This window comes from Halichoerus grypus, chromosome 5 (genome assembly GCF_964656455.1).
Source record: "Halichoerus grypus chromosome 5, mHalGry1.hap1.1, whole genome shotgun sequence".
In the NCBI taxonomy this organism is placed as follows: Eukaryota; Metazoa; Chordata; class Mammalia; order Carnivora; family Phocidae; genus Halichoerus; species Halichoerus grypus.
The window spans coordinates 159,501,666-159,523,822 of NC_135716.1; the positions used below are offsets into that span (position 1 = coordinate 159,501,666).

General features: G+C 55.5%; 1 protein-coding gene across 2 annotated transcripts in view; it reads left to right on the top strand.

Moving 5' to 3' along the window:
• The first annotated feature begins 7,855 nt into the window (after window positions 1-7,855).
• GRIK3 (glutamate ionotropic receptor kainate type subunit 3) overlaps window positions 7,856-22,157 on the top strand; it is a 220,701-nt gene continuing 206,399 nt past the window's right edge. The window contains exon 1 of one of the 2 annotated variants that reach the window (XM_036119081.2): window positions 7,856-8,649. In XM_036119081.2, the coding sequence (XP_035974974.2) occupies window positions 8,535-8,649 (115 nt within the window). In that variant the 5' untranslated portion in view covers window positions 7,856-8,534. The remainder of the gene's footprint in view (window positions 8,650-22,157) is intronic. The other variant, XM_036119078.2, reaches the window with a different exon arrangement.

A 22,157-nucleotide genomic window follows, 5' to 3' on the forward strand; every position in this document is an offset into this window, starting at 1 on the left:
TGAGAAGGTCCTGGACTGAGATGCAGGGAGAGCGCATCACCAATGTCAGGGCCAATGTCAGGACCGAGAGGCAGCCCAGGCTGGTAGGGGTGGGGGCTTGGTGGCAAGGAAGGTGTCTGGAGAAATGTCCAAGCCTGGCAGCAGGTTTGGGGTATAAGCCTTAGGCTTCCCTCTTCCTCTCGATGGCAGAAGAACAAAGAGACCCCCACCCCCAGCAACCCCAGCTTCTGTGGGCATTCCATGCAGTGTTGGTGGGTGGGGGAGGGGAGTAGAAGGTCTGCTTGACACACAGCATTCCTTCTGAGCCTTTCCCCACCCCCCGGGAACCCTGGAAGGCCTGGAGTGAGTGTGAGTGTGCGTGTGTGTGTGTGTGTGTGTGTGTGTGAGAGAGAGAGAGAGAGAGAGAGAGTGTGTGTGTGTGTGTATGCATAGTCCTTCGTCCTGGACACTTACAAGAGAGAGGGTTTCTCCCAGGGCCTATTCAAGGCCCACCATGGCCATGCAGCAGAGCGAGTTAATCACTAAGTACAACGCACTCTGACCAGGTGTTGGGTACTAGTCTAAGCACATCACGTGTGTTAACTCATTTAATCCTCACAACAAGCCTGCAGGGCTGATATTATTATTATCCCCATTCTACAGACAGGAAACAGAGGCACAGAATTTGGTAAATTGCCCAGAGGCACTCAGCTGGGAAAAGACAGGGCCGATGGGAGGCCAGTCTGCCTGGCTCCAGAGTTCATGCTTTCCAGAGAAGTAGGCCTGCCCTGCTCCATTCAATGAAATCTTGAGGAATCTGTCCCTTCTCCTTCCCCCAGAGGAGCCTGTAGCTTTCCTCTGCCCAGGCTGCCCCTGCCTCTGACCAGCTCCCTGAGGCTGGTGCTCAGCGTCACTGCGTCCTTGCTGCCCATGGAGGAGGGATCAGGAACAGCAACAAAGCAAAGACATGTCTGAGCTCTGAGTGCTTGGATGTGGGGTGAGCTTCCTTTCTAGCACCTGCTACAGCTGGAATTTTGGCCACCCCCAGCCCTATTCCGGGCACAAACACCAACACTTTCTTCCACATTGGGCGGTTGCTAGCGGAAAATCTCTTGACGGAACAAGGTGGAATAGGGGCCATATCTGGGCGGGGTGGGGAGGGTGCCGCACCAGGAGGTGGGGGCTGCCGCACCAGGAAGTGGGGGCTGGGACTGTCCAGATCAGAGCCCAGGACTGGCATCATGCGGAGTTGAGGACCACTCCCCTCTGGACCTGGAGCAGGGAGGCAGTATCTCTTCCCAGCAGCCTGTTGTCCCCATCTCCCTCTGGGTCCTCCTCCTGAGTGTCGAGGTCACGTGCTCCTCTCCACTCCCAGCCTGGCTGCCTGCCACCTTGTCTGTCTTGCAGGCAGAGAAGTGCCATACCTGCGTGCCAGAGAGACACAGGTGTGCCTTTGCCGCTCACACAGCGTACCACCTGCTGGAATCTTGGCGGAGGGTGGACTTGGGATGGGATCCACGGGAGAGACAGTCTGTGGCATAATTAAGAGGGAGCAAAACACAAAACAAAACAATGTTTTCCTTCCTCTCTCTTTTCTACCACTTGCTCTAATTATTTTCCCACTTTAAAATTCTACATCAACTTTAATTACGCTGGCCTCGGGCAGGGAAGTCTGGCAAACTTGGAGAAGTTCACTTGTTTATTTTCTTATCACTCAGTGATTGGATTTTCAAGGCTCTCTCTCTCTAAGAAAGGATGATGGCAGCCTCCTGCCCGCGGGGGGGACAGGTGCAGACAAGAAAGGCTCCGTGCAGCCTCCGAGGGAGGCACTCCTCCAGAAAACTCTACTGCTGGCCCACTCATGCTCTAGTTTTGCCTCGCCTCTCCCTCCAACCCCTGCCTCTTGCTATTACCCTGCAAGGTCAAGGTGGGATAGAGGGGAGCAATTGTTGAGCAACCGAGAGAGCACTGGGCTTGGAGTCCAGAAACGGGTCAGAAGCTCCGTTTTGCCACTTGTTCATCCGTGTTGTGTATGGATCGTTCATGCATGTGCATTCATTCATTCATTTGCTCATTCATGCATTCATCCACTCCCTTACACATCATTTATTTGCTCATTCATCCCTTTCTCCCGACCACGCGGAGCCAAGGTACATGCTTGCTTTTGCCACACCCGCCCCCAGCAAGTTATCTGTGGGAAAGCTATTTGACTCCTCTGAGCCCATTCCTTCAACCCTGGGTTGTTTCAAGGACGAAGCAATCACGTGAATGGAAGCCAGTGGGGCTCCTCTAGCCCAGGGTGGTGGCATTATGTGGCATCTCTAATATTACATCCATCATCAGACCTGGGCTCTGGGTTTTTGTGGGCCTTGGATTTGCTAGCAGGGCCAATGCCCGGACCAACGCCACAGTCAGAGGTGTGAGCTGGATTCTGAAGGTTGCTGAATTTCGTGATCCAGTGGAAGATAGGAGAGCTGGGGGCTGTGCAGGTGCCAAGAAGCCCGGGTGGCTGCCTGGGGAGCTCAGGACACTGTGGGGGCACCCCGGGTTGTCCCAAGAGGTTGGATGGTGTCTGAGACTCAGTCTGAAAAGTGGCTGGGGACAGGAGCAGCAGGTGGGTGTCTGCCAGGGCTGGTGGGCAGGCAGTGCATGAATGACTGAGCGAGGGAGGGAAGGAGTGGGTGTGTGTGTGAGTAACTGAGCCAGGAGGCGATCGAGCAAAGGACTGAATACATGAATGAATGCGTGGACAACTGAGTGATTGAAGAGAAGAGTGGATGAGTAAACAAATGAATGAGTGAAGGAGTGAGGGAATAAGTGAGCAAGTAATTAAGCGGAAGACTGAATAATTGGATGAATGAGTGAATGTCTGAGCAAGACATTAAGTGATTGAATGAATGGATGGGTGGATGGATGGATGAGCGGAGGAATGGGTAAGGAACTGAATAAGTAAATTAATGAATGAGTGAATGACTGAGAGCATGAATAAATTAATTAGGGAATGACTGAGTGACTTCAGTGAGTGAGTGAGTGAGTGACTCTCATCCGCACACCTGGAACCAGGCCCACAGGACAGGGAGGTGACTGTTTCCTGTGGGCATTGTCCCCTCCTCCCCTCCCCCTACGACAGCAGAGCCCCATGGGCATCCGGTCCATCAGCGGCTGCGTTGTTATGTACAGATACAAACAGGATCGCCGCGTGTCGTTTACCCCTCCACCAACGGCGCCTGCATTACTGAAATGCACATGTCAGTAAAATAACATATCTCTGGTGGCTTGTCTACCTGTCTCCCTCACTGCTGAGAAATAACTCGCAGCAGCGGGTTAAGCTGACAATAAACACAGGAATTGACTTCAGTGGGAATGAACTTGCTTGACTGTCGACAAAAATCTAAGGCGCTGCTACAACCTTTGCGGGGCTTGTTGCTTGCTCGGCTGGCAGCCAGCCGCTGCCGTGTTTCTTCCTTCCTGGGACAGGCACGAAGGATGAAGGCCCCAGGCTGCTGAAAGGGTCTTCTGTCCCTGGGCCCAGAGGCAAGTCTCAGTGTCCTGGAAAGGGCGGAGGCTTGGCTTTTGTGGTTGCACCAACTTTGCGGTGGAGAGAATGCCGGCAAGTGAAGAGCAGGTCTGAGAAAGGCATCTCCTTCCTCCTCCCTGCTCGGGCAGGTGGCAAAGATCCGGTCAGGGCTGGCAGTGGCCTCCTTCTGGTCCAGGCCCCCTCTGGGGTGAGAAGGGGCGAGGCAGCCCGTTCCCTCACTCTCCCGGAGGCACCCGGAGGGCAGGCCTACATAGCCACGGCGCCTCCGGCGGGCACTGGGACACTTGGAGGAGGGGCTGGAGCCTGGGCTTCAGCGTCCAGCCGCCACCAGCAGCCAGCCCGCCGGGCAGCCTGAAGGGAGATGACAGTAGGCAGGCTTCAGCAGAGGGCACTCAAGTGCTAGGAATCTGCACTCAGCAACCGCAAGCCGGTGCTCTGTGGTTTCCCTGGGAAGCGGAGATCATGAATCTCGGTAACTCGAGCCCAGGGCCTCATCACTCACCGTGATTGTGGGGGGATTGAGGGCTGGAGTGTATCGGTCTAAACAAAACGCACACACAGGGGACTCGTCCAAATGAGCCTGCCTGACCACCACTGGGAGTCTCCTCCCACCCCAGCAGAAGCCAAGGGGCCAGGAGGGGCTGGCGTCTAGGGCTTCTTCCTCCCTACCCCTACCTGTGAGCCAGTGGGAGACATGAATCTCGCTGGCAGCGACTTGGGCCAGCTCAGCCATTTTCGGGGATGTTAATGAAATGCAGGAGCACTTGTCCTTTCAGACAGCGGCCCCTTTTATTTTGGAATGAAAAGCTGCATTAGTCTGAATGAGGTTTGGAGGCCTCATAAATCCAGCGCTGGCTGCCTCGTGGGGGAGCGAGGAGCCGAGGCCTGGCTGGTGGGTAGACTTGTTTACCAACAATTCGAAAAGCCAGGATTGGTGGCTCCCTCCATTCCAGGGGATGCAGCTTGAGGGCCTGCCAGCCTGGGTCACTGCTGGTGGCAAGACAGCCTGGAGAGGTGCACCGCACCAGGGACAGGGGGCTTCGGGCTTCTTCTCCTGAGCTTGGGGGTGCTCCAGTTTGCTCTAGTAAAGGGCCCAAATCCTATTCTACTCTTAGCCTTTCTATGTACGGGCAGCCAGAAGCCCCAGTGGGCCTCTAGCAGAGCTGAGGGGATCCTCTGCTAGAGCCTGTCTCCTGCTCAGTCTAGGCAGGACAGGACAAGGGTCAAGCCTGCAAGCTTACAAGGCAGACAGGGCCACATGCAGATCCTGGCTCCTCACCCACAGCGCCTGGCAGCAATGGCCAATAAGTATCATAGGAAGGAAGGAAGAAGGAGGCAAGAAAGAAGGGAGGGAGGAAGGAGGGAGGAGGAAGGAAGAGAGGAAGGAAGGAGGAAGGGAGGGAGGGAGGAGGGAAGGGAGGGAAGGAGGAGGGAGGGTGGGAGGGAGGGAGGGAGGAGGGAGGGAAGAGGGAGAGGAGGGAGGAATGGAAGGAGGAGGGAGGGGAAGGAGGAATGGAGGGAGTGAGGAGGGAGGAGGGAGAGGAGGGAGGAATGGAGGGAGGAGGGAGGAAGGAATGGAGGGAGGAGGGAGGGAGGAGGGAGGGGAAGGAGGGAGGGAAGGAGGGAGGGGTGAGGATGGGAGGAGGGAGGGGAAGGAGGGAGGGAAGGAGGGAGGGGTGAGGATGGGAGGAGGGAGGAAGGGCGAAGGAGGGAGGGAGGAGGGAGGGGAAGGAGGAAGGGAAGGAGGGAGGGGTGAGGATGGGAGGAGGGAGGAAGGGCGAAGGAGGAAGGTCACATAGTAGCTGTGTGACTTTGGATGTCCTAACCTCCCTGAGGCTCAGAGTCTTCACTGTAAAATGTGAAGATTGCAGGGACCCTAAGCTAGCAGGCTGCGGAGGGGGTTAGAGGGAGTGACGCACCATCTGGAATATAGAAGACCTGTGATAAATACCAGCGGTCATTATTATCATTGCTGTTGTTTTTGTTGTCTCACATCCCACCCTTTCCCAGACTGGAAGGGAGCAGGCTGCTGTCAGTTTGGGAAGACCGCTGCGGTACAAAAGGGCTTGCCGCCAGGTCCACAATAAGGCCCAGTTCTGGGCCAGGGACAGCCAGCTTCCCCCTGACCCCAGGGCTCCCTCTGGGCGGCGGGCCCCAGTGATGGAGCCCCGCAGCCTCCGCCTCCGCCGCTGGAGGCTGTTTCCCTCCGCAGCCAAGGGCAGCAGAGGGAAGCCTCCTTCGGCAGCACTGGCGAACACCCGCCCACTCTGGGATGCGGCAGGAGCCAGGCCCAGCTCCTGCTGTTCCCTGGACCTGGCCAGGGGCCTGCAGGGGCCAGGGTAGCGTCATGGCCTGGGGGCCTCCGATTCCCCCTCTGCCTTCATCCATTCACTTCTCTAGTACCTCTCTGGTGCTGGCTTTCCTGGAGGCCACTCCTTCTGCTGCTCCCCAGCTTTCATCCCTCCCTCCCTCCCTCCCACTGGCCTTTCACAGGCTTCTAATGTAGGGTGCAGATCTGCCCCTTCCCCGGAGTCACCCCTCTCCCCTTCTGCTTCTGCAGTTTCCCTGCCAGGCCACTTCTTCCCTGCACCCTACCCCTCTCCTGGCAAGAAGCTGCTTGCAGGACCACCAGACAGAATCAGCATCCAGGTTCTCCCCTCCACCCCAACCCCTAACCATCCTTGGGCACCCTTGGTGGTGCCTTGTGAGCCTTGCATCCTTTGCCTTGAGTTCAGGTCCTGCCAACCCCCTTTCCCTTCCCCCATCAGGACACCGGGATCTCCTTCATTAGAGAAGAGCCAGGACTTTTTGGTACCTTGGAGCAACTAAAACAGGTGATGGGGATGGGGTGTCCTGTCTTCAATGAAGAGGCTCCCCCCCACCCTGCCCCATGCCCCCAGCTTTATCCTGGAGGGTGGGGCCTTCTGCTCTCCCATCCTGTGCTTCCTCCTTGCTGGTGCCCACTGGGACCCAGAACTCTCTATCAAGAGGTGGCAGCTGCCTCTCTGGCTCTGGTCTGCATGCCCTTCCCTCTGGTCTCTCGGGCAACATTTTCCAGTGGCTGCTTAGGAAACCAGAGGCTCCGGCTCCCAGGTGAGGAAGGCCCAAGTCTGGCAAAGAAGGTGGCTCGGTATCCTCTCTTTGCTGTCGGGTCTTTGAGGATGGCCTCAAGACCCGCACACCTCTTGGCCTTCTCAGAAGAGCCCCAGGAATCCTCCGCTCCCCCCATCCCCCGTCAGGTGGAAGGGAGTCCCCTTCCAATTGGCAGGATTGGCCACGCTGCAATATTCACATCTCCACACAATGCCGAAGTCCCTTACTTCCAGAAAGGAAGGGAAAGAAAAGATGGGGAAATTAACAGCCGGGATAGAGCTGGACTGATAGTCTGTTTGTAAGAAAATTAAAGATTTGCTTTTCAGATGTTGGGGGCCATGCTCTTACCAGACAGCTGGCAAATGGGAGAGATTGGGAATGATGGAATAGATCAAATTATTTAAATGAGAAAAATAAATTCACACACAGCCTAGCCGCTGCCCGGTGACAGATCCGTTTATTTATCTACTGTATCGGCACCGCTTTGTCTCTGTCAAAAAGGTCATTAAACTCGCCTAACTGCGTAATTCCCAGCCTCCTGCTCCAGACTCGCTCCACAGCCTTTCCTTTCCCTCGACACCCAGCGCCACTTGAAAAAAAATTTATTATTGCTAATAAACAAGGTTTTTTTTTTCTTTTTAACCCTTTCTAGCTTGCTCCCCCATGGGTCTTGCTCCATCCCACGGAAATGACAGTTTCTCTTTATTCTTTCTCAGGGGGAAAGGGAAAGAAGGTAGCTCCTCCTGCACAGTTGGGGGAAGACAAGGGATGGGAAGTACCAGAGTGCATTTCAGATGCCCTCGGAGTCTAAGATTTAACCGTTTTCCTCCGAAAGCCCTGTGGCGGCTGGGCGCCGTCAAGTCCTGCCTTCCATGGCAGAGGGTCTGGCCTGGGCAGTCCCACCTCTACCAGATCCTGCAGCTCCCCGAGCCCAGCGTGCACAATTCTCTTTGAAATCTGTCTCCCCGGAGGAGCCCCAGCCCCAACTCTGCCTCCCCGAGGGCTGGGCTTCGGGAGGGCAACCGGTTCCTGGGTCGGTCTCCGGCCGCCGCCGTCCAGCCTGCGCCCGCAGCGTGGGAGCTGAAAGGCGAGACTCCGCAGACGGCGGGCTCCGCGTCCCTCTGCTCCCGCGGGCGCGTCTCCTCCAGCTGGTCGGGCCGCTAGGCTGCTGCCGTCGCCCAGCTCGCGGTGCCAGCTCTCTTGCTCCACGCCCGGCTCCCAGGCTCCGTGCCCTCGCCATTGAAGGGACTGGGGGCGGCAGGGCGGATGGGGACATCTGGGAAGCGAGGAGAGTCGTTCTCTGGGCGTCCCCCTAAACCGGGTCCAGGGTCCCCTTCCCCGCCCCCTGCGCAGGTGTGAGCGCGCGAGTGTACGCCTCGGCGGGCGTGAGTGTGAAGTGTGTGTGCGCGGGGGAGTGCGCGGAGGGAGCGCGGGCGGCGGGCGGCGCGGGAGGCGGGAGGCAGGGCGCGGGGAGGGGGCTGGGAGGGAGTGTGTGCGCGCGTGCAACTCCACTCCGGGGCTTTGTGCGAGCCCGGGCGATAGCATTGGCAGCGGCTGGAGGAGGAGCGGCCGGAGAAGCGTGCAGCCCGTCCGCCAGCGCCCGGCAGCCAGGGCAGGTGGGAGCCCGCGCGGGAGCCGAGCCGACGCGAGCCGGAGCGGAGTCCGAGCGGAGCCCGGGCGGAGCCCAGGAGCCTCGCTCGCGGGCGGCCCGTGGGCGGCAGCCGGGCGGGGCGGGCGCCGGCGGGGCGGCCCCCCAGTAAGATGTGCGCGGCGCCGCGGGGCGCCCCCCACTCGCAGCGGCGCTCGGGAGCCGGGCAGCTGGGCCAGGCGGCGCCTCGGGGGCTGCTGCGCGCCCGCGCCTAGAGCTGCCGCCCCAGGGAGCCCACCACGGCCGCGCCCCGGGCACGCTCGGCGGCGCCCAACGATGACCGCTCCCTGGCGGCGCCTCCGGAGTCTGGTTTGGGAATACTGGGCCGGGCTCCTCGTGTGCGCCTTCTGGATCCCGGACTCGCGCGGGATGCCCCACGTCATCCGGATCGGTAAGGGCTCCCCGGAGCCGGGGGTCTCTGTGCGCCCCGGGCGGGGGCGGGAATGCGGGGCCAATGAATGCGATCCCCAGAGATTTTCCCGACCTCTCCGGGCTGCCGGGGCCGGGTGACCACCGGGAGTTCGTCCCGGTGAGGACAAAGTTCCAAAGCCCGGGTCACGGGGCCTTACTTAGTGGGGAGGAGGCGGCCGGGCCGCGTTGGGCGAGGGGCCCTTGGCGCGCTCGAGAGAGGCCAGACCTGGCTGAGAGTAGCGAAGCGTTCCAGCTCCAACCCGAGTGGCGGGCGCATTTCCCGGCGACTGCCAGCATGACCGGCCGCAGACCGAGTTCTGGGACGCGGCTTCTCCGCGGAGCGGGAGCCCTGGGGAAGGCGCCAACTTCTCTCCCCTCCTGGTTCCCGGCAGGCCCCTCGTCCCCACCGGGGGCACGGCTCCAGCGGCCGCGGCGGGGACGCGGGCGACGGCTTTGCAGGACTAGGGCATTGGGTCTCCTCTCCCGGCGGCCGCCCACGGCCTCGGGGGGGCCCCATCCGGCCGGGCGGCTTAGGGCAGAAGAGGAGCAGCCCCCGCCCGCCGGTCGCTCCTGCGGTCGCCCGCGGCTGGGGAGAAGGGAGCGACGGAGCCTGCCCACCGCGGCCGGGAAGGCGGCGGGAGGGAAGCGGGCGGCTTTTTAAAGTTAGCCGAAATCCTTCCGCAGCTGGCGGCGGCTGGCGGGGCTGCGCGCGGCTTTCTGGGGCTTCCGCGTCTCCGCTCTCTTCTCTCACTCCGGGCTTTAACTTTGTTGTGGCCGCCCCCCCGGCGCCCTGTGGGCAGCGCTCTGGGCAGTGCGGGGGTTCTTCGGGTGTTAGGCCCGCGCCCGCCAGGGCTGGGCCCGGCCTGGCCACGCGGGAGCCTCGGCCACGCAGGGCCTGCGCCTGCCGCCAGGCCGGAGACCTGGGCCGCCTGGGTTCTTGAGGCGCCACCACCAGCATCTGGCACCAGGCGGGCAGAGCTCTGCTGAGCCAGGGCCACCTTCCTTCCTTGTGGCACTTCCCCGGGCGCGGGCGCGGACTGCTAGAGGCGTGATGGGGTGCAGGGAACCGAGGTTGGGCTTGGTTTCCGTACTTAAGGTTTTCCTAGGAGGTGGTCAGACATCTGGGGGTGGGGGTCTGTCTTCGTGGCTCGCTCTTGGATCCCACAATCTCTTGAACTCAACATCCATCGGGATGGGGGTAGAGCGCAGTCCTAAGCGCTGCCCACGCTGGGGTCTTTCAATCCATGCCGGGACCCTCGCAGACTCAAACCCAACCCGGAGGCAGAGGAGTCTAGGCACGGGTCTCTGGGGACATCCCTCACGGTCTGGCTTAACCGTTTTCAGCCAGGGCTGCTCTTGGCAAACCAAAAAACCAAACCAAACCAAAACAAAACAAAACACAAAACGTCTTCTATCTCAGCTCTTTTGCCTGCCCCAGCTCCCAGTTTTATCACCATTCCAGGGGCAGGCTGTCCCTTAGTAGTGGGCCAGCACTTCCTTTATTCCATCCTTCCTTCCCTGTTTTTAGGGTGCCCTTGGGAGAAAGGAGGGGAGACCCAAAGGTGCTGTGTGTCCGTCCCACGCATTGCAGGTTCCTCTTGCCTGGTTCTCCCCTCTGCGGGGGGGGGGGGGGGGGGAGCTGGGTATGGTCTAGCCCTGCCTCAGGGATGGAGGTCTTTGGGGGCCCAGGAAGTCAGGAGCAGATGAGGACAACCCAGAAGGATGAGCCAAAGAGGGGCAGGATGATGTATCCTAACCTGCCCCCTCTTACTGTGAAATTGACTTGCACTGGGGGCTCCTCACTGCTCTGAGAGGAAGCCCCAGCCTGCCTGCCCTTTCTTGGGTTCAGCTTGTAATAATGCAATTAAGGATGGCAAAGTCCTCCTCTCTTCTAATCTTCTTCGTATTAAGCCCCAGGATTAATTAGCGTGTCAGCCCAAGCCATTTATATCTGAGAGCCCTGCCCCATTTGATTCCCAGCCCCAGGACTGGGGTGCTGCGCGGATGCCAAACGTGACCGCCGGAGCTGTGCTAGCTTGGACGGAGGATGGGAAGGCTCTGAAGCCTCTGGGCTTCTCTGGAGCTTCCTGGGGAGCTGAACTTCCATCATTCTGAGCCCAGGCTGGAGCCTTAGCTGGAGCCAGGGAACCACAGTGGACGCGGTGCACGTGTGCGTACACACACACACACACACAATCCTATGCCGAAACCCAAACACACTGCCTCGGCTGGGTCTGATACTATCTCCCTTTTCTGATCCACCCATGGGAGTCCAGGACTCTGGCTGGGGCTGCAGGAATTGAGGTCCTGGAAATTGGGCTCCGGAGCGTGCTGGGTGCTTCTGGTTCCCCAGACCGGTGCCTGAGCCCGCTGTGCCTGGGGCCGAGTCCTCCAGCAGGCAGGCATCCCCAAGCACCAGCCTGGGAGAGGGTTTTCCTGCAGGTGTCTGAGGGGCTTTCTGGGCCGGTGAGCAGCATACCCGCCCCTCTCTTTGTGTCTTTTTTGGGGGCTGAAATTTCCTCTTAGACAAGGAGATGGATAGCTCAGCAGTGTGACAGAGTGTTCAAACAATCCATCTTGAATAGATGAATTGCATTGCTCTGTCTTTTTGTAATTGTGTCTATCAGAGGGAGAGGTCAAGGCATTGATTGCTTGGATGGTTTGCAAGTAACAAAGGAGAGCGAGGGAGAGAGCGAGGGAGAGAGAGTAATTGGATTGTAGTCTGTGGGAAAAAATGATCATTGATTATTTTATATGAATATGTGGAAGATGTATCTGTGTGTGATTATCAAGTGTTGCTCATTGAAGGTTTTCAAGGCATATTGTTTGGCGTTTTATTATTACTGTTATCGTTATTGTTGAGATGGATTCAGGTCTTAACTCATGGAAAGCAGTGTAATGTATGGGTCCTCTCAGTCAGATGGGCTTCACTGACCTCACGGGGGAATCTGAATTTCCTGGTTACGTGACCTAGAAGCTGAAGTGGAGGGGCTCTAGGCTGGGAGTTAGGAGGCCTGGGTTTTCTGCTCTGTCTTCTGCCTGTTTACTGAGCCATTTTGGTCAAATCACACTGCCCCCCCCAACCTCGAGCCTCAGTTTCCCCATCTGTAACCCTTTGGGTTGGCTGTGACAGTGTGGGATCTTCTGTGGCTTCGAAGTACCTCTGAGTGGAGACTGGTGGGGACTGCCCTGTCCGTGACATTGTAGGTTTCATGGTTCCCTGAGGCTCTCTCGTGTTATATGCATACTGTAGGATCGAGGGCCAGCTTGGAACTTGAAAAGGGAACCAGACAGTGGTGGCAGCAGCTGGGGAGCTCTAGTGGATGGTAATGATCTCTAGCCAGCCAGGGGGAGGTTCAGAGCCAAATGACTGCAGAGACATAAAGCAGGTGTATGTGGTGGGGGTGGGGGTGGCAGGGAAGGGCTGGTTCAGTCTGGGACTCTCTGAGCATCTATAGACGGAGCAGAACAGATGAGCCCTTGGGCCCCGAGCCTGGGCTGGGGGGCCCAGTGGGCACGCGCAGCAGTCTGTCCCTGGGGAATGAGATCCCCTCCCCCAGAGGTCCCCCAGCCACCCCCGTCCATCCGCATCTCCTGCGATCAGTTCACCCAAATGGTCCTGAACATTCATCTCCTGAGTTTTGGAGCCTCGTGTAAAACAATGAGGAATTTCTTACCGTGACTGGTGATACGCTGAGACATTTCCGCCTTGTAGGAGCAGACAGGAGCTGAATGAAGATCAATAGGGTTTTCCCCCCTGGAAGTAAATAGTTTCAGACAAGACCTGGGAGTGGCCCGAGGGGCCTTGGAAGCATTAACTTCAGGAATTTCTGCCTCCACTTTCCAGCCCAGCCGCTCCTGTCAACCCGGGCTTCCCTCCTCCTCAAAGCTGGAGTTTAATTCCTTCCTGATGCTCGCCTTGCACTGCGCTGAGCAGTCTTTCGACATCAGGATGATCTGGGGTTTTTAGAGGTGGCTTATGCAGGGTGAGCCAGGCATTGTGTCCTGACTGGGCTCTTCCAAGGTCACTTGCATCCCCCTGTTGCTGGCATGACAGCTGACTTCAGAAGTCCAGCCCGCTGTGCTATTTTGAAAGGGCTTTGAGGGGCAGCTCTTCATCTCCCACCCCTTCAGGAATGCAAGGCTGCTTAGCTGCTTTTAGGATCTTTTCTGGGGCCTGTGAGCCTACCCGAGTCCCCCGTGTTCCCACAGGCACTCTGTGTCCCTGCTTTAGGAAACAGAGCCCCCTCAGGGGTTGAGGGGGTGGAAGGAAGCAGAGATTCCTTCTAATGTCCCCTCGACATTAGAAGGGACATTAGAACTCTCTCTCGTCTTGGGGGTGGGCTACAAGGCCATATACACAGGAAGTGGCAGAGGCTGCTTGGGGTGCCCTTTTAGGAGGAGACTCGGTTGTGCTCAGCAACTGGCTTTGTTTCTGATCTGCTGAGGCCACGCTTCCTCCATCCTGTTACAGACAGCTGCCCCTGCCCCCTCTGGCTTCAGCCCAAGCCCCACCTTGTTTGCCCCGGGCCCTCCCGAGGGACTGCGGAGAGGCGAGAGCCAGTGCTCCATTTGGCTGGGCAGCAACGGCAGCAGAGAAGAGCCTGGAGCTGTCCAGGCCCTGCCCAGCAACAATGAGGACCGAAGTTCCAGGAGCAGGGTTTGTCTTCCTGATGCTGGGGTGATGGGGCTGGAGCTTTGGATGGATGGATGGGCCCTGGGGGGCCTGGTGCACACAGCGGTCCGCGCTCCTTCGCTGGAATTGCCCTTCTCCTAGGTGCCGATTCCCCAACAGCAGCACCAGGGGGCAGTGTGCCTGTGTTGAGGTATCCGTGTGTGTCTCCTGCCTGGGACCCCACCTGAGTCTGGAGCGACAGCAAATCACTGCACAACAACAGGGACAACACAAGGGCCGCAGTTTATGGAGCACTACCAGGTGCCAGGTACCGTGAGGTTCCAAACACTGACCAGTCCTGCGGGGGAATAGTAAGTGCTCAATAAAGGCAGCTGCTGAACGCCCCCCAATCTTATTTAGCCTTTGCCACCCTGCAGTCATTGTTTCCATTTTGCAGATGGGGAAACTAAGCTTGGCAAAGTCACTTACTTGCCCGAGATCACAGGGCCAGAGAGTGGTAGATGCAGGATGGGAACTCCCATCAGCCTGGCTCCAGGTCCTGTGTGGTTGACTGTCCGTGTGGCTGGAAGGTGTGACAGCCAGTACTGGCTTGCAGAGGCGTTGAGTGGAGCACCCCCAGCCCCATGGTTCTGGGCGCTGCGTGTGGCCTCGTAGGGCTGGGCTCTGTCTGGCCTGGTGTCAGAGAGGGCTGTGTAGGTTCTGCGGCGTTTAACCCTGGCAGTGCCAGTTTGCAGAGTCGCGCTGTCCTTGCTGATGGGCCACGGGGCATGCTTCCTCCAGAGGAAAGGACGGGTGGTCTTTCCCACCCCTCCCACCAACACACATACTTAAACGGACTCCATCCCCCCTTGTTTGGGCTTCTGGACTTTGCCCAACACACTCCAATTCAAACCTGAAAAAAAGGATGGACTTTCCCTGGGGATGGCTCGTCCCCCCCCCCCGCATAGGAATCCCTCTGCTCTGGGGACTCCTGCCTCCACGTCCCTCTGGCAGCCACCAGGTGGTCCTCAAAGCCCTCATCAGAGCCTTGAGGAAAGGGCCCTATCCTTGTCTCCCCCTCACCTCCATCCTCATCTGTCAGTGAGCTGGCAAGAGCAGGTGGTCGGTGAATTGCTCTTTGTTCTTCCTTTTCCCCCTCACCTTCCTTTTCCCTCCCCAAGCCCATCCCCTTTCCCTTCCAACATCCTTTCCAGGCTAATAGGTTTTATGGTCGTTTGATTTTTAAGCAAGAGTCACATTCCGACCTTCTAGATAGAGCCTGTCTTGCAAGGAATTGAGACCGGTGGACAGTATGAGGGATAAGGCCCACTGACGCTGGGCTGTGGAACCCATGCTCTCTCACAGATGCTCTGGGTCTGGTGTGGGGACCTGGCTGCAGCCCTTCCGCCAGACCACCTCTACGAGAGCAAAGGCAAATTCTTTTTTTTTTTTTTTTTTAATTTTATTTATTTATTCATGAGAGACAGAGAGAGAGAGAGAGAGAAGCAGAGGGAGAAGCAGGCTCCCAAGGAGCAGGGAGCCCGATGTGGGACTCGATCCCAGGACCCTGGGATCATGACCTGAGCCGAAGGCAGATGCTTAACCGTCTGAGCCACCCAGGTGCCCTCTTTTTTTTTTTTTTTTTTTTTTTAAAGATTTTGTTTGTTTATTTATTTATTTGACAGAGAGAGAGAAACAGCATGAGAGGGGATAGGGTCAGAGGGAGAAGCAGGCTCCCCGCTGAGCCGGGAGCCCGATGTGGGACTCGATCCCAGGACTCCGGGATCATGACCTGAGCCGAAGGCAGTCGCTTAACCAACTGAGCCACCCAGGCGCCCTATTTTTTTTTTTTTTTTTTAATATTTTATTAGAGAGATACAGCGAGAGAGGGAACATAAGCAGGGGGAGTGGGAGAGGGAGAAGCAGGCTTCCCGCCGAGCAGGGAACCCGATGTGGGGCTCGATTCCAGGACCCTGGGATCACAACCTGAGCCGAAGGCAGCCGCCCAACTGACTGAGCCACCCAGGTGCCCCGAGCAAAGGCAAATTCAAATTGACCCTTCTTGTTCACCATGTTCCTTCTTCCGGGGGACACAGGGAGACTGGCCTGATGGTGGCTGCCAGGGACAGAACTGTTGTGGGAACTGCACTGCTGAGAGCCCCTAGAGAGGTGACAGGTTTGGGACAGGCACAATCGGAGGGGTCATGTTATTTTCCAGGGCCTCAGTTGCCCCATCTGTAAAATGGGGATGACACCATCTGACTCACAGAGTCAGAGAGGTAGGGCGTCTTTGCAGAAAAGCTTAAATGCTGTCCAAAGATCAGCATTTCTTCTTGCTGGTGTTCAGGGAGTGTGACAGCAGCACAGGACCAGGACGAGGGGGAGGTGCGTGAGGCGGCTAGGGGGCAGGAGTTAAGCAGGCTCTCCGTGGTGACCCTGTGCTGGTGCCTCTGACTGCGGGAGCGGGCGCTTGCTGACATGTTGCGTCCCGAAGGGCCTCGTGGGCCTGGACCAACCCCTGTGCTTGCTCACGGAGTCCCTGCTTTCTTCTGCTTCTCTTTGTGCCCCAGAGACAAAATCCTACCTGAGTGGGAGTGGGGACACTGGGATGAGGCCCAAGGGGTTGGGTTTGAGGACGACAGGTCATTCTGATTTTGCTTTTGTTAACCTTTGACCCCGTTCTGTAGCAGCAATGGCACAGAGCAACTGGGCCCCAGCCCTTGCCTTGTTTTATTTCCTTTGGAGTTATGTACAGGGTCCCCCTGCCTCTGACTCCAAGCCTGGCACGCCCCTCTCCCCAAAGGTCCCTCTGCCACATTCTCCCCCTTGCTTCCTTGGACATCTCTGCCTTGTTTACCGGCGCTGACTGACCTTGGCCGGAGTTAGGCTTGTGGGTGTGTCTAGGGCTTTCTCCGGTACATGCATGTCCTGCCTCCCCCGTTAGACAAGGAGCTGCCCCAGAGTGTAGAAGGGCGCCACCCCCACCATCACTACCAGGCGGCAGAACGAGTTGTTTTGGAGTCAGATAATGTATTTTACTGGTTCTAAGATGGACTTCCTGCCTCTCTATCTTCCCACTTCTTTGAAATCAGTGTGTCTCACATGTCATAACTGGGGTTATCTACAGGATCTTTTTCTTTCTTGGCACCCCAAAACATCATGGCACATATGGGGTTTGGGAAAATATGGTGGATCTGAGTTAGACTCTGAGTCTGCATGTCTGTGCCTTGTGACATTGGGCAAGTCACGTTACCCTGGAGTCTCCGTTTCCACATCTACAAGGTAGAAATATTACTATTAGGCAGAACCATATGCGGATGTTTTTGACCTGCAAAAATTTCATATGGCCGAACCTTACAGTATCATCTTCACAGAGTTAGTGTGAGGATTAAAGAAGATAAAGTGTATAAAGCTCTTTGCACGGTGCCTGATGTTTAATAAATGTTAGGAGAGAAAGGATCCCCCAAGGGTGGGGGCCGTGTCTTTGCCATCAGTCCATGAGCTCTGAGGCTCTCTGCTGTTTATGTACCCTCTGCCTTGTGCCAGCCTTTGTGCTCAGTACTCCATGCAGCTTAGTACATGGCATTTACCCATTGCCCGCACACCCATGTGCCCCATAGCGGAAATGGTAGGGTCTGGCTGCCTGTAACCGTTATCCACCAAGTTAGGGAGAGAGAGAGGTGCCCTTCAGGATGCTTCTGTGTGTTAGCTCCCAGACTCCTCCTGGCCTGCTATTTATCACATACCTGCAGCCCATGAGGGTGCTGGTTCTTCCCTATATTTGCAGTGTTACCATTGAAATGCATTTTGCCTGTGTTCAGAGCCGAGAAGACCCTGGTTGTGGGATGTTCTTTAGAAATTGATCTGGGGAGTCCTGATCCGTCTTTCTTGGATGTGGAGTTGAAGCTTGCTTCTTGGGCAGGCCCATGCAGCCCAGAGAGGGTCTTTGGCTGGAGGCTGGGCTCCAGGGGATAGACACTCCTGGCTCTGCGGGGAGACATCAGGTAATGAGGCCACGGCAAGAGCTGGGGAGGAGAGAGTCCCCATGGTGATTATACAGTTTGGAGATAATGAGATGGAGTGAGATCTGGCGTGAGTGGCAGCTTCGACTCCAAATCCTTTGGTGCCAAGCTGAATGGTGGTTAAGGAAGGCAGGAGAAAAAAGGGAGCAAGAAGGAGCTAAGATGCTAGTTTGTGTGAAGGGGGTTCCAATCCATAGGAGACAATTAAGTCTTGCGCTGTTAAAGGGACTGATGCAGACAGGCTGCTGATGGAAGGGGGTTTATAGAGTTCTCAGAACAACTGCAGAGATGAGCTCTTTAAATATGGGAACAAGGGAGACTTGTGCAAAGCCTTCCTGCATCTGCTTTGCAGAACTGAAATATGCTATTCCAAAAAGCCTGCCCAATTGGGTGGAAAAGCAGGAGCAGGGAGCCAAGGACTTCCCAGGGCTCCACGGCATCACATTTCTTGTCTGTGGTGGAGAATCACAGAATCTAGGCTGAAAAGGACCCCAGGGGTCATTCTGGGCCTCTGGTTCTCAAACATCAGCATGCATCAAAATCACCTGGAGTGCTCGTTAAAATCCAGATTGCTGGGCCCTACCTGCAGAGCTTCTGATTCAATAGGTCTGGGGGGAAGCCTGGAATTTTACGTTTTTAGTAGGGCCCCAGATAATGCTGATGGTGCTCATCTGGGGCCTACCCTGTGAGGACCACTGTTCTAAGTCACTGCAGGGCCCCCCCTTACAGGTGGATCTCTGGTCTCTATTGAATACCACCTGAGACAGGAAGCTCACTACTTTGGACCCTGTTTTCTTCGTTACTGCAGATGTTTTGGCTGATTCCAATCTTTGTTGCAAGTTTTCCCCTAAAATTCGTCTCCCCGCAGTTCTGGGAAATGCCACAGAACTTGGATGTTGAGAGTAGAGGTTCTGAGATCCACCTGTCTGAGTTTAAACCCTTTTCCCCCCCCCAGGCTCTGACACTTTGGGTAAGTCACTTAACTTCTTGGCCTTAGCTTTCCTCACCTGTCAAATGGGGATAGCAATAGATTTGACCTCATGGGATCATTGTGAGAATGAATCTGCCTGGCACGAGAGAAGTTGTCCGTGCACTTTCACAATCTAGCATCGTGGATTAGTTAGCAGGTTCTGGAATCTGCAGGCCTGACTTTGAAGCCTGCCTCCATCATTTCCCATCCGTGTGATCTTGGGCAAATTAATCTCTCATGGTAATAATAATAATGATAGTACCTGCCTCACAGGGTTGTTATAGGGATTAAGTAAATTAATGTTTATAAAGTGTTTAGACCACAGCGGTGGTAAGCACTCAACAAATGGCGTCCATTACTCTTATGTTACAATCACCATGCCCACTGATTCTGGTCCGGGTTTGCTCCCTGTCCCACCATGCAACCCTATGGAAATGCAAAGGCATTTCTCCAAATTAAATTTTTCCAAGCTAAAATGCTCAGTTCTAAAAAAAAAAGATGCTCAGTTCTTCCCCCAACAAAGATGCTCCGTTCTTCCTGCATGGTGTTGAGAGCTCTCCACAGCGCTGCTTGTGAGTTGCACCCAGTAAGCGCACTGCTTCCTCGGATCTCAGCTTCCACGTCTCCTTGTATAACCCAGACCACTATCTCTGCCTTCTCAGCAGCCATCTGCTTTGCCGAGTTATGCTGAGCTGGTGGTCTCTTGAGATCACCTGGTCTTTTGCACAGGCGTCGCTGCTGATCTATAACTACTCTCATCTTCCCTTTGGCAGTTGATCTTTCGAGCCTAAAGGCGGGACCTGTCATTTATCCTCGGTAAATCCTGTATCATTGAACCTTCAGGCGGTTATTCTCGTTCATTGTTTCTGGACCACCAAAGCCTGTTCCGGTCCCTCCATCCTCAGGAGGTAGATGTGAATTTCACCCTCTTCGTCCTCCCACTCCTGGGGTCTGTGGTGGAGAGGTTAAGTGGTTGTGGGCCTACAATATGATGGGGGCTGGAAGCCTCTGTTCTGGATGGTGCAGCTTTTGTGGCTTCCCTTTCTGTGGTTTGGCATGCTTAGTGCCATGTGAGCCTGGGATGAACCCGCCTGCCCTCCCTTCTGCCATCAACACGTTAGGAAGGAAATGACCAGTGTCAGAGTCCGTTGGCTTAATTCAGTGATCTTGGGTCCACTGTCCTATACTTTAACCAGCTTCAAAACCCTGCTAGCTTCCTTTTTGCTTTCAGGCCCTTTATGACCTGCCGACTTAGACTCTGTCCCTCCTTGCCTCACACACACTCTCTGTTCCACTGTACCAAACACCCAAGTCCCCAGGGGCCACTGTGCCTTCCTTCATACCCTGGATCTCTGCTCTTGCTGTTCTTCCCAGACAACTTCTAGTCATCCTTCAGGTTTCAGCCTTTCTTGATGCCTGCCCGCTTTGATGGGCCCTCAAACCCCCCATACTTCCCTTGTCATAGCACTTACTGTACAAGCAGGGACCCCAGATGGCTTATTCACCACTTCATCCAGTGCCTCTAGCGCAGCGCATGGCACGTAGTAAAGGACTAACAACTATTTGTTGAACAGATGAATGCACTGATGGATACAGTCATTTGAGGAGAAGTTCACCTACCTGCCCTGTAACTTAGCTCCACACCTTTTCCATCTGGTCAGCAGGATTTTGCGAAAGACATCGTTCAATTCTTCTACCAAGTCAAAGTTCTAGCGAAGTCTGTGGTGTTCTGACACCTTAATTCAGCACCTTCTATGCTAAGACTTTTTCCATGTAGCTAGCTTGGGCAAAACTGGAATATTTAGAGGATTGGGTCCTTCTTTTCCTCAGGCCTAGATTGGTCTTTACATCCATTGTCTGGTTCGTATCATGATGATTCTTCTCGAGAGAGAGACGCGAGATGTCTACTTCAAGGAGAAACTGAAAAAGAGCTCCTGACCTCACTGGTCCCTCCTCCCCACCTGCCCCTCAGCATCTCTGCGGCTAACCTCTGGGAGCTGAACCAAGACAGAGAACTTCTGCCATTTGTCCTTACCAGGCAGGTCACTCCGGACAACCGGCAGACAGGGCTGCTGCTGTGCCACGTGCTCTGTGGCCGGGCCTCAGTCGGGCCTCTGCTTTCTGCCTTCACCGCATCACTTCCTTCTGTTAGGATGTGTAGACAACAGGTCTCCTTGCCAGCTTCATGTAAAGCAGAGGTGTTGACAGTTGACCTGGAGGTTCAGGCCGTATTGTCAGCTTGGACCATTTAGCCCCGGCGTCACATGCATCATCTGGGTTCTTGGGAGTGTGAGTGTGTACACGTGTATGTGTTTGTGTACTTTGAAGAAATGACCACTTGGAGGTTTGCTTCTCTAGCACACGCTTCCCACGGTGGGGCTCAACAGCCATTCTTTATCCCAAAGCCTGATGAGTGACTGTAGTGACTTTCCTTTGGGTCAGTGGGGAGCTGAAGACTTCAGTGGTGCTCCCAGTTCCTGGCGGACTGGGCCGACGGGTCTACCGTATCTGTGTAGCCGAGAGTGAGGCTGGGCCAGGTTTGCAGTGGAGCCCTGGGCTTCCCCTCTTGCGCTCAACAGCACTGGACTCTCCCTTGAGGCCATGCCCCCCCCCCTTTCTTGCTTCCTTCCACAAGGAAACAGATGACACATTATGAGCAGAAAGAGCCTGTTGCCTACATGGCCATTTTTCCTGCCCAGTTTAATAGAGGTGACAGCCGTCTATTTTACTTGTCTCGTAACATCGAATCAGTAAATAAAATATGGGTGAACTCTCAGGTTTAGCTGAATTATGGCTGGTCCATGGGGACGGAGGGCTCGGGGAGAGCTGAGCAGAGAGATTGAATCCATGGCTTGTTGCAAGAGAGACCGAGGCTTGTGTCCCCCTCTAGCTCCAGGAAATCTTTCAGTGCTGAAGAAGGCCAGGCAAGGTCATCCTGTTGACAGTCTCTGAGTTCATGGAAGAGCCAGAACACAAGGAGGGGCCCCCCAAATGTTGGACCTAGAGGAATACAGCACCTGTCTTTCCTCTTTCCTATCACAGATTGGGATATTGAGGACCAAAAGGGGGACATACTTTGTGGCCACATCCCTTGGTGAGCCGTAGGAAAATCAGATGAAAACATGGGTCTCTGACCCCCCACTTTATTAAGAAAACTCCATCCTTGTTCCTATCTCTCTCTCTCTCTCTCACACACACACAGCACACACACTCCACATACATTTGAAGCTTTAAATTTGCAGTCTTGAGGTAGACTAAATTTTTCCAGGGCTGAAAAACAGACCTTTAAAACATTTTTTCCACATTGAGGGAGAAATACTAAACCAGATTGATGTGTGTTTAGAAAGGCTCATAGATAATTGATATACCCTATGTAATTCCCCAAGAGGCCGGGAGATTAAGGTTCACCCCTAACCTCTGTGTTCAGCACCACGGAGAGCAATCAGGCCCCGGGGTAGTGAGTGGGCGCCATCTGCCCGCTGGCTCTTCCAGCAGGGGTGATGTGGTTGTCTTAAGGTCTTGCTAAACAGGCGTTCTTTCTCCGAATGCTATTCCTCTAGGACTCTGGGGTTCATAAACTGGACTGAGGTGTTTAGCAGGCACACAGTAGGCTAGTAAGAATGATTGCTTGTGGTCATTCAAATCAAGTAATTCACAGTAAAAGAAAATGAAGAGAACAGATAGAATTTTCTCTACCCTCCCCCCCCCACAAACACACACGTAAATTGTTCCTAAGCCTTTGGTGCTTTGTACAGCTCATCTGCTAGGGAGCAGTAGCAGATGACAAAACGAGTGAACATTCTATTGTCAAAGATCACACCTGATACCAAGCGTCTTTGCTCAGCTTGTCAGCATCATCTTTCACATTGCATTTGGTAAGT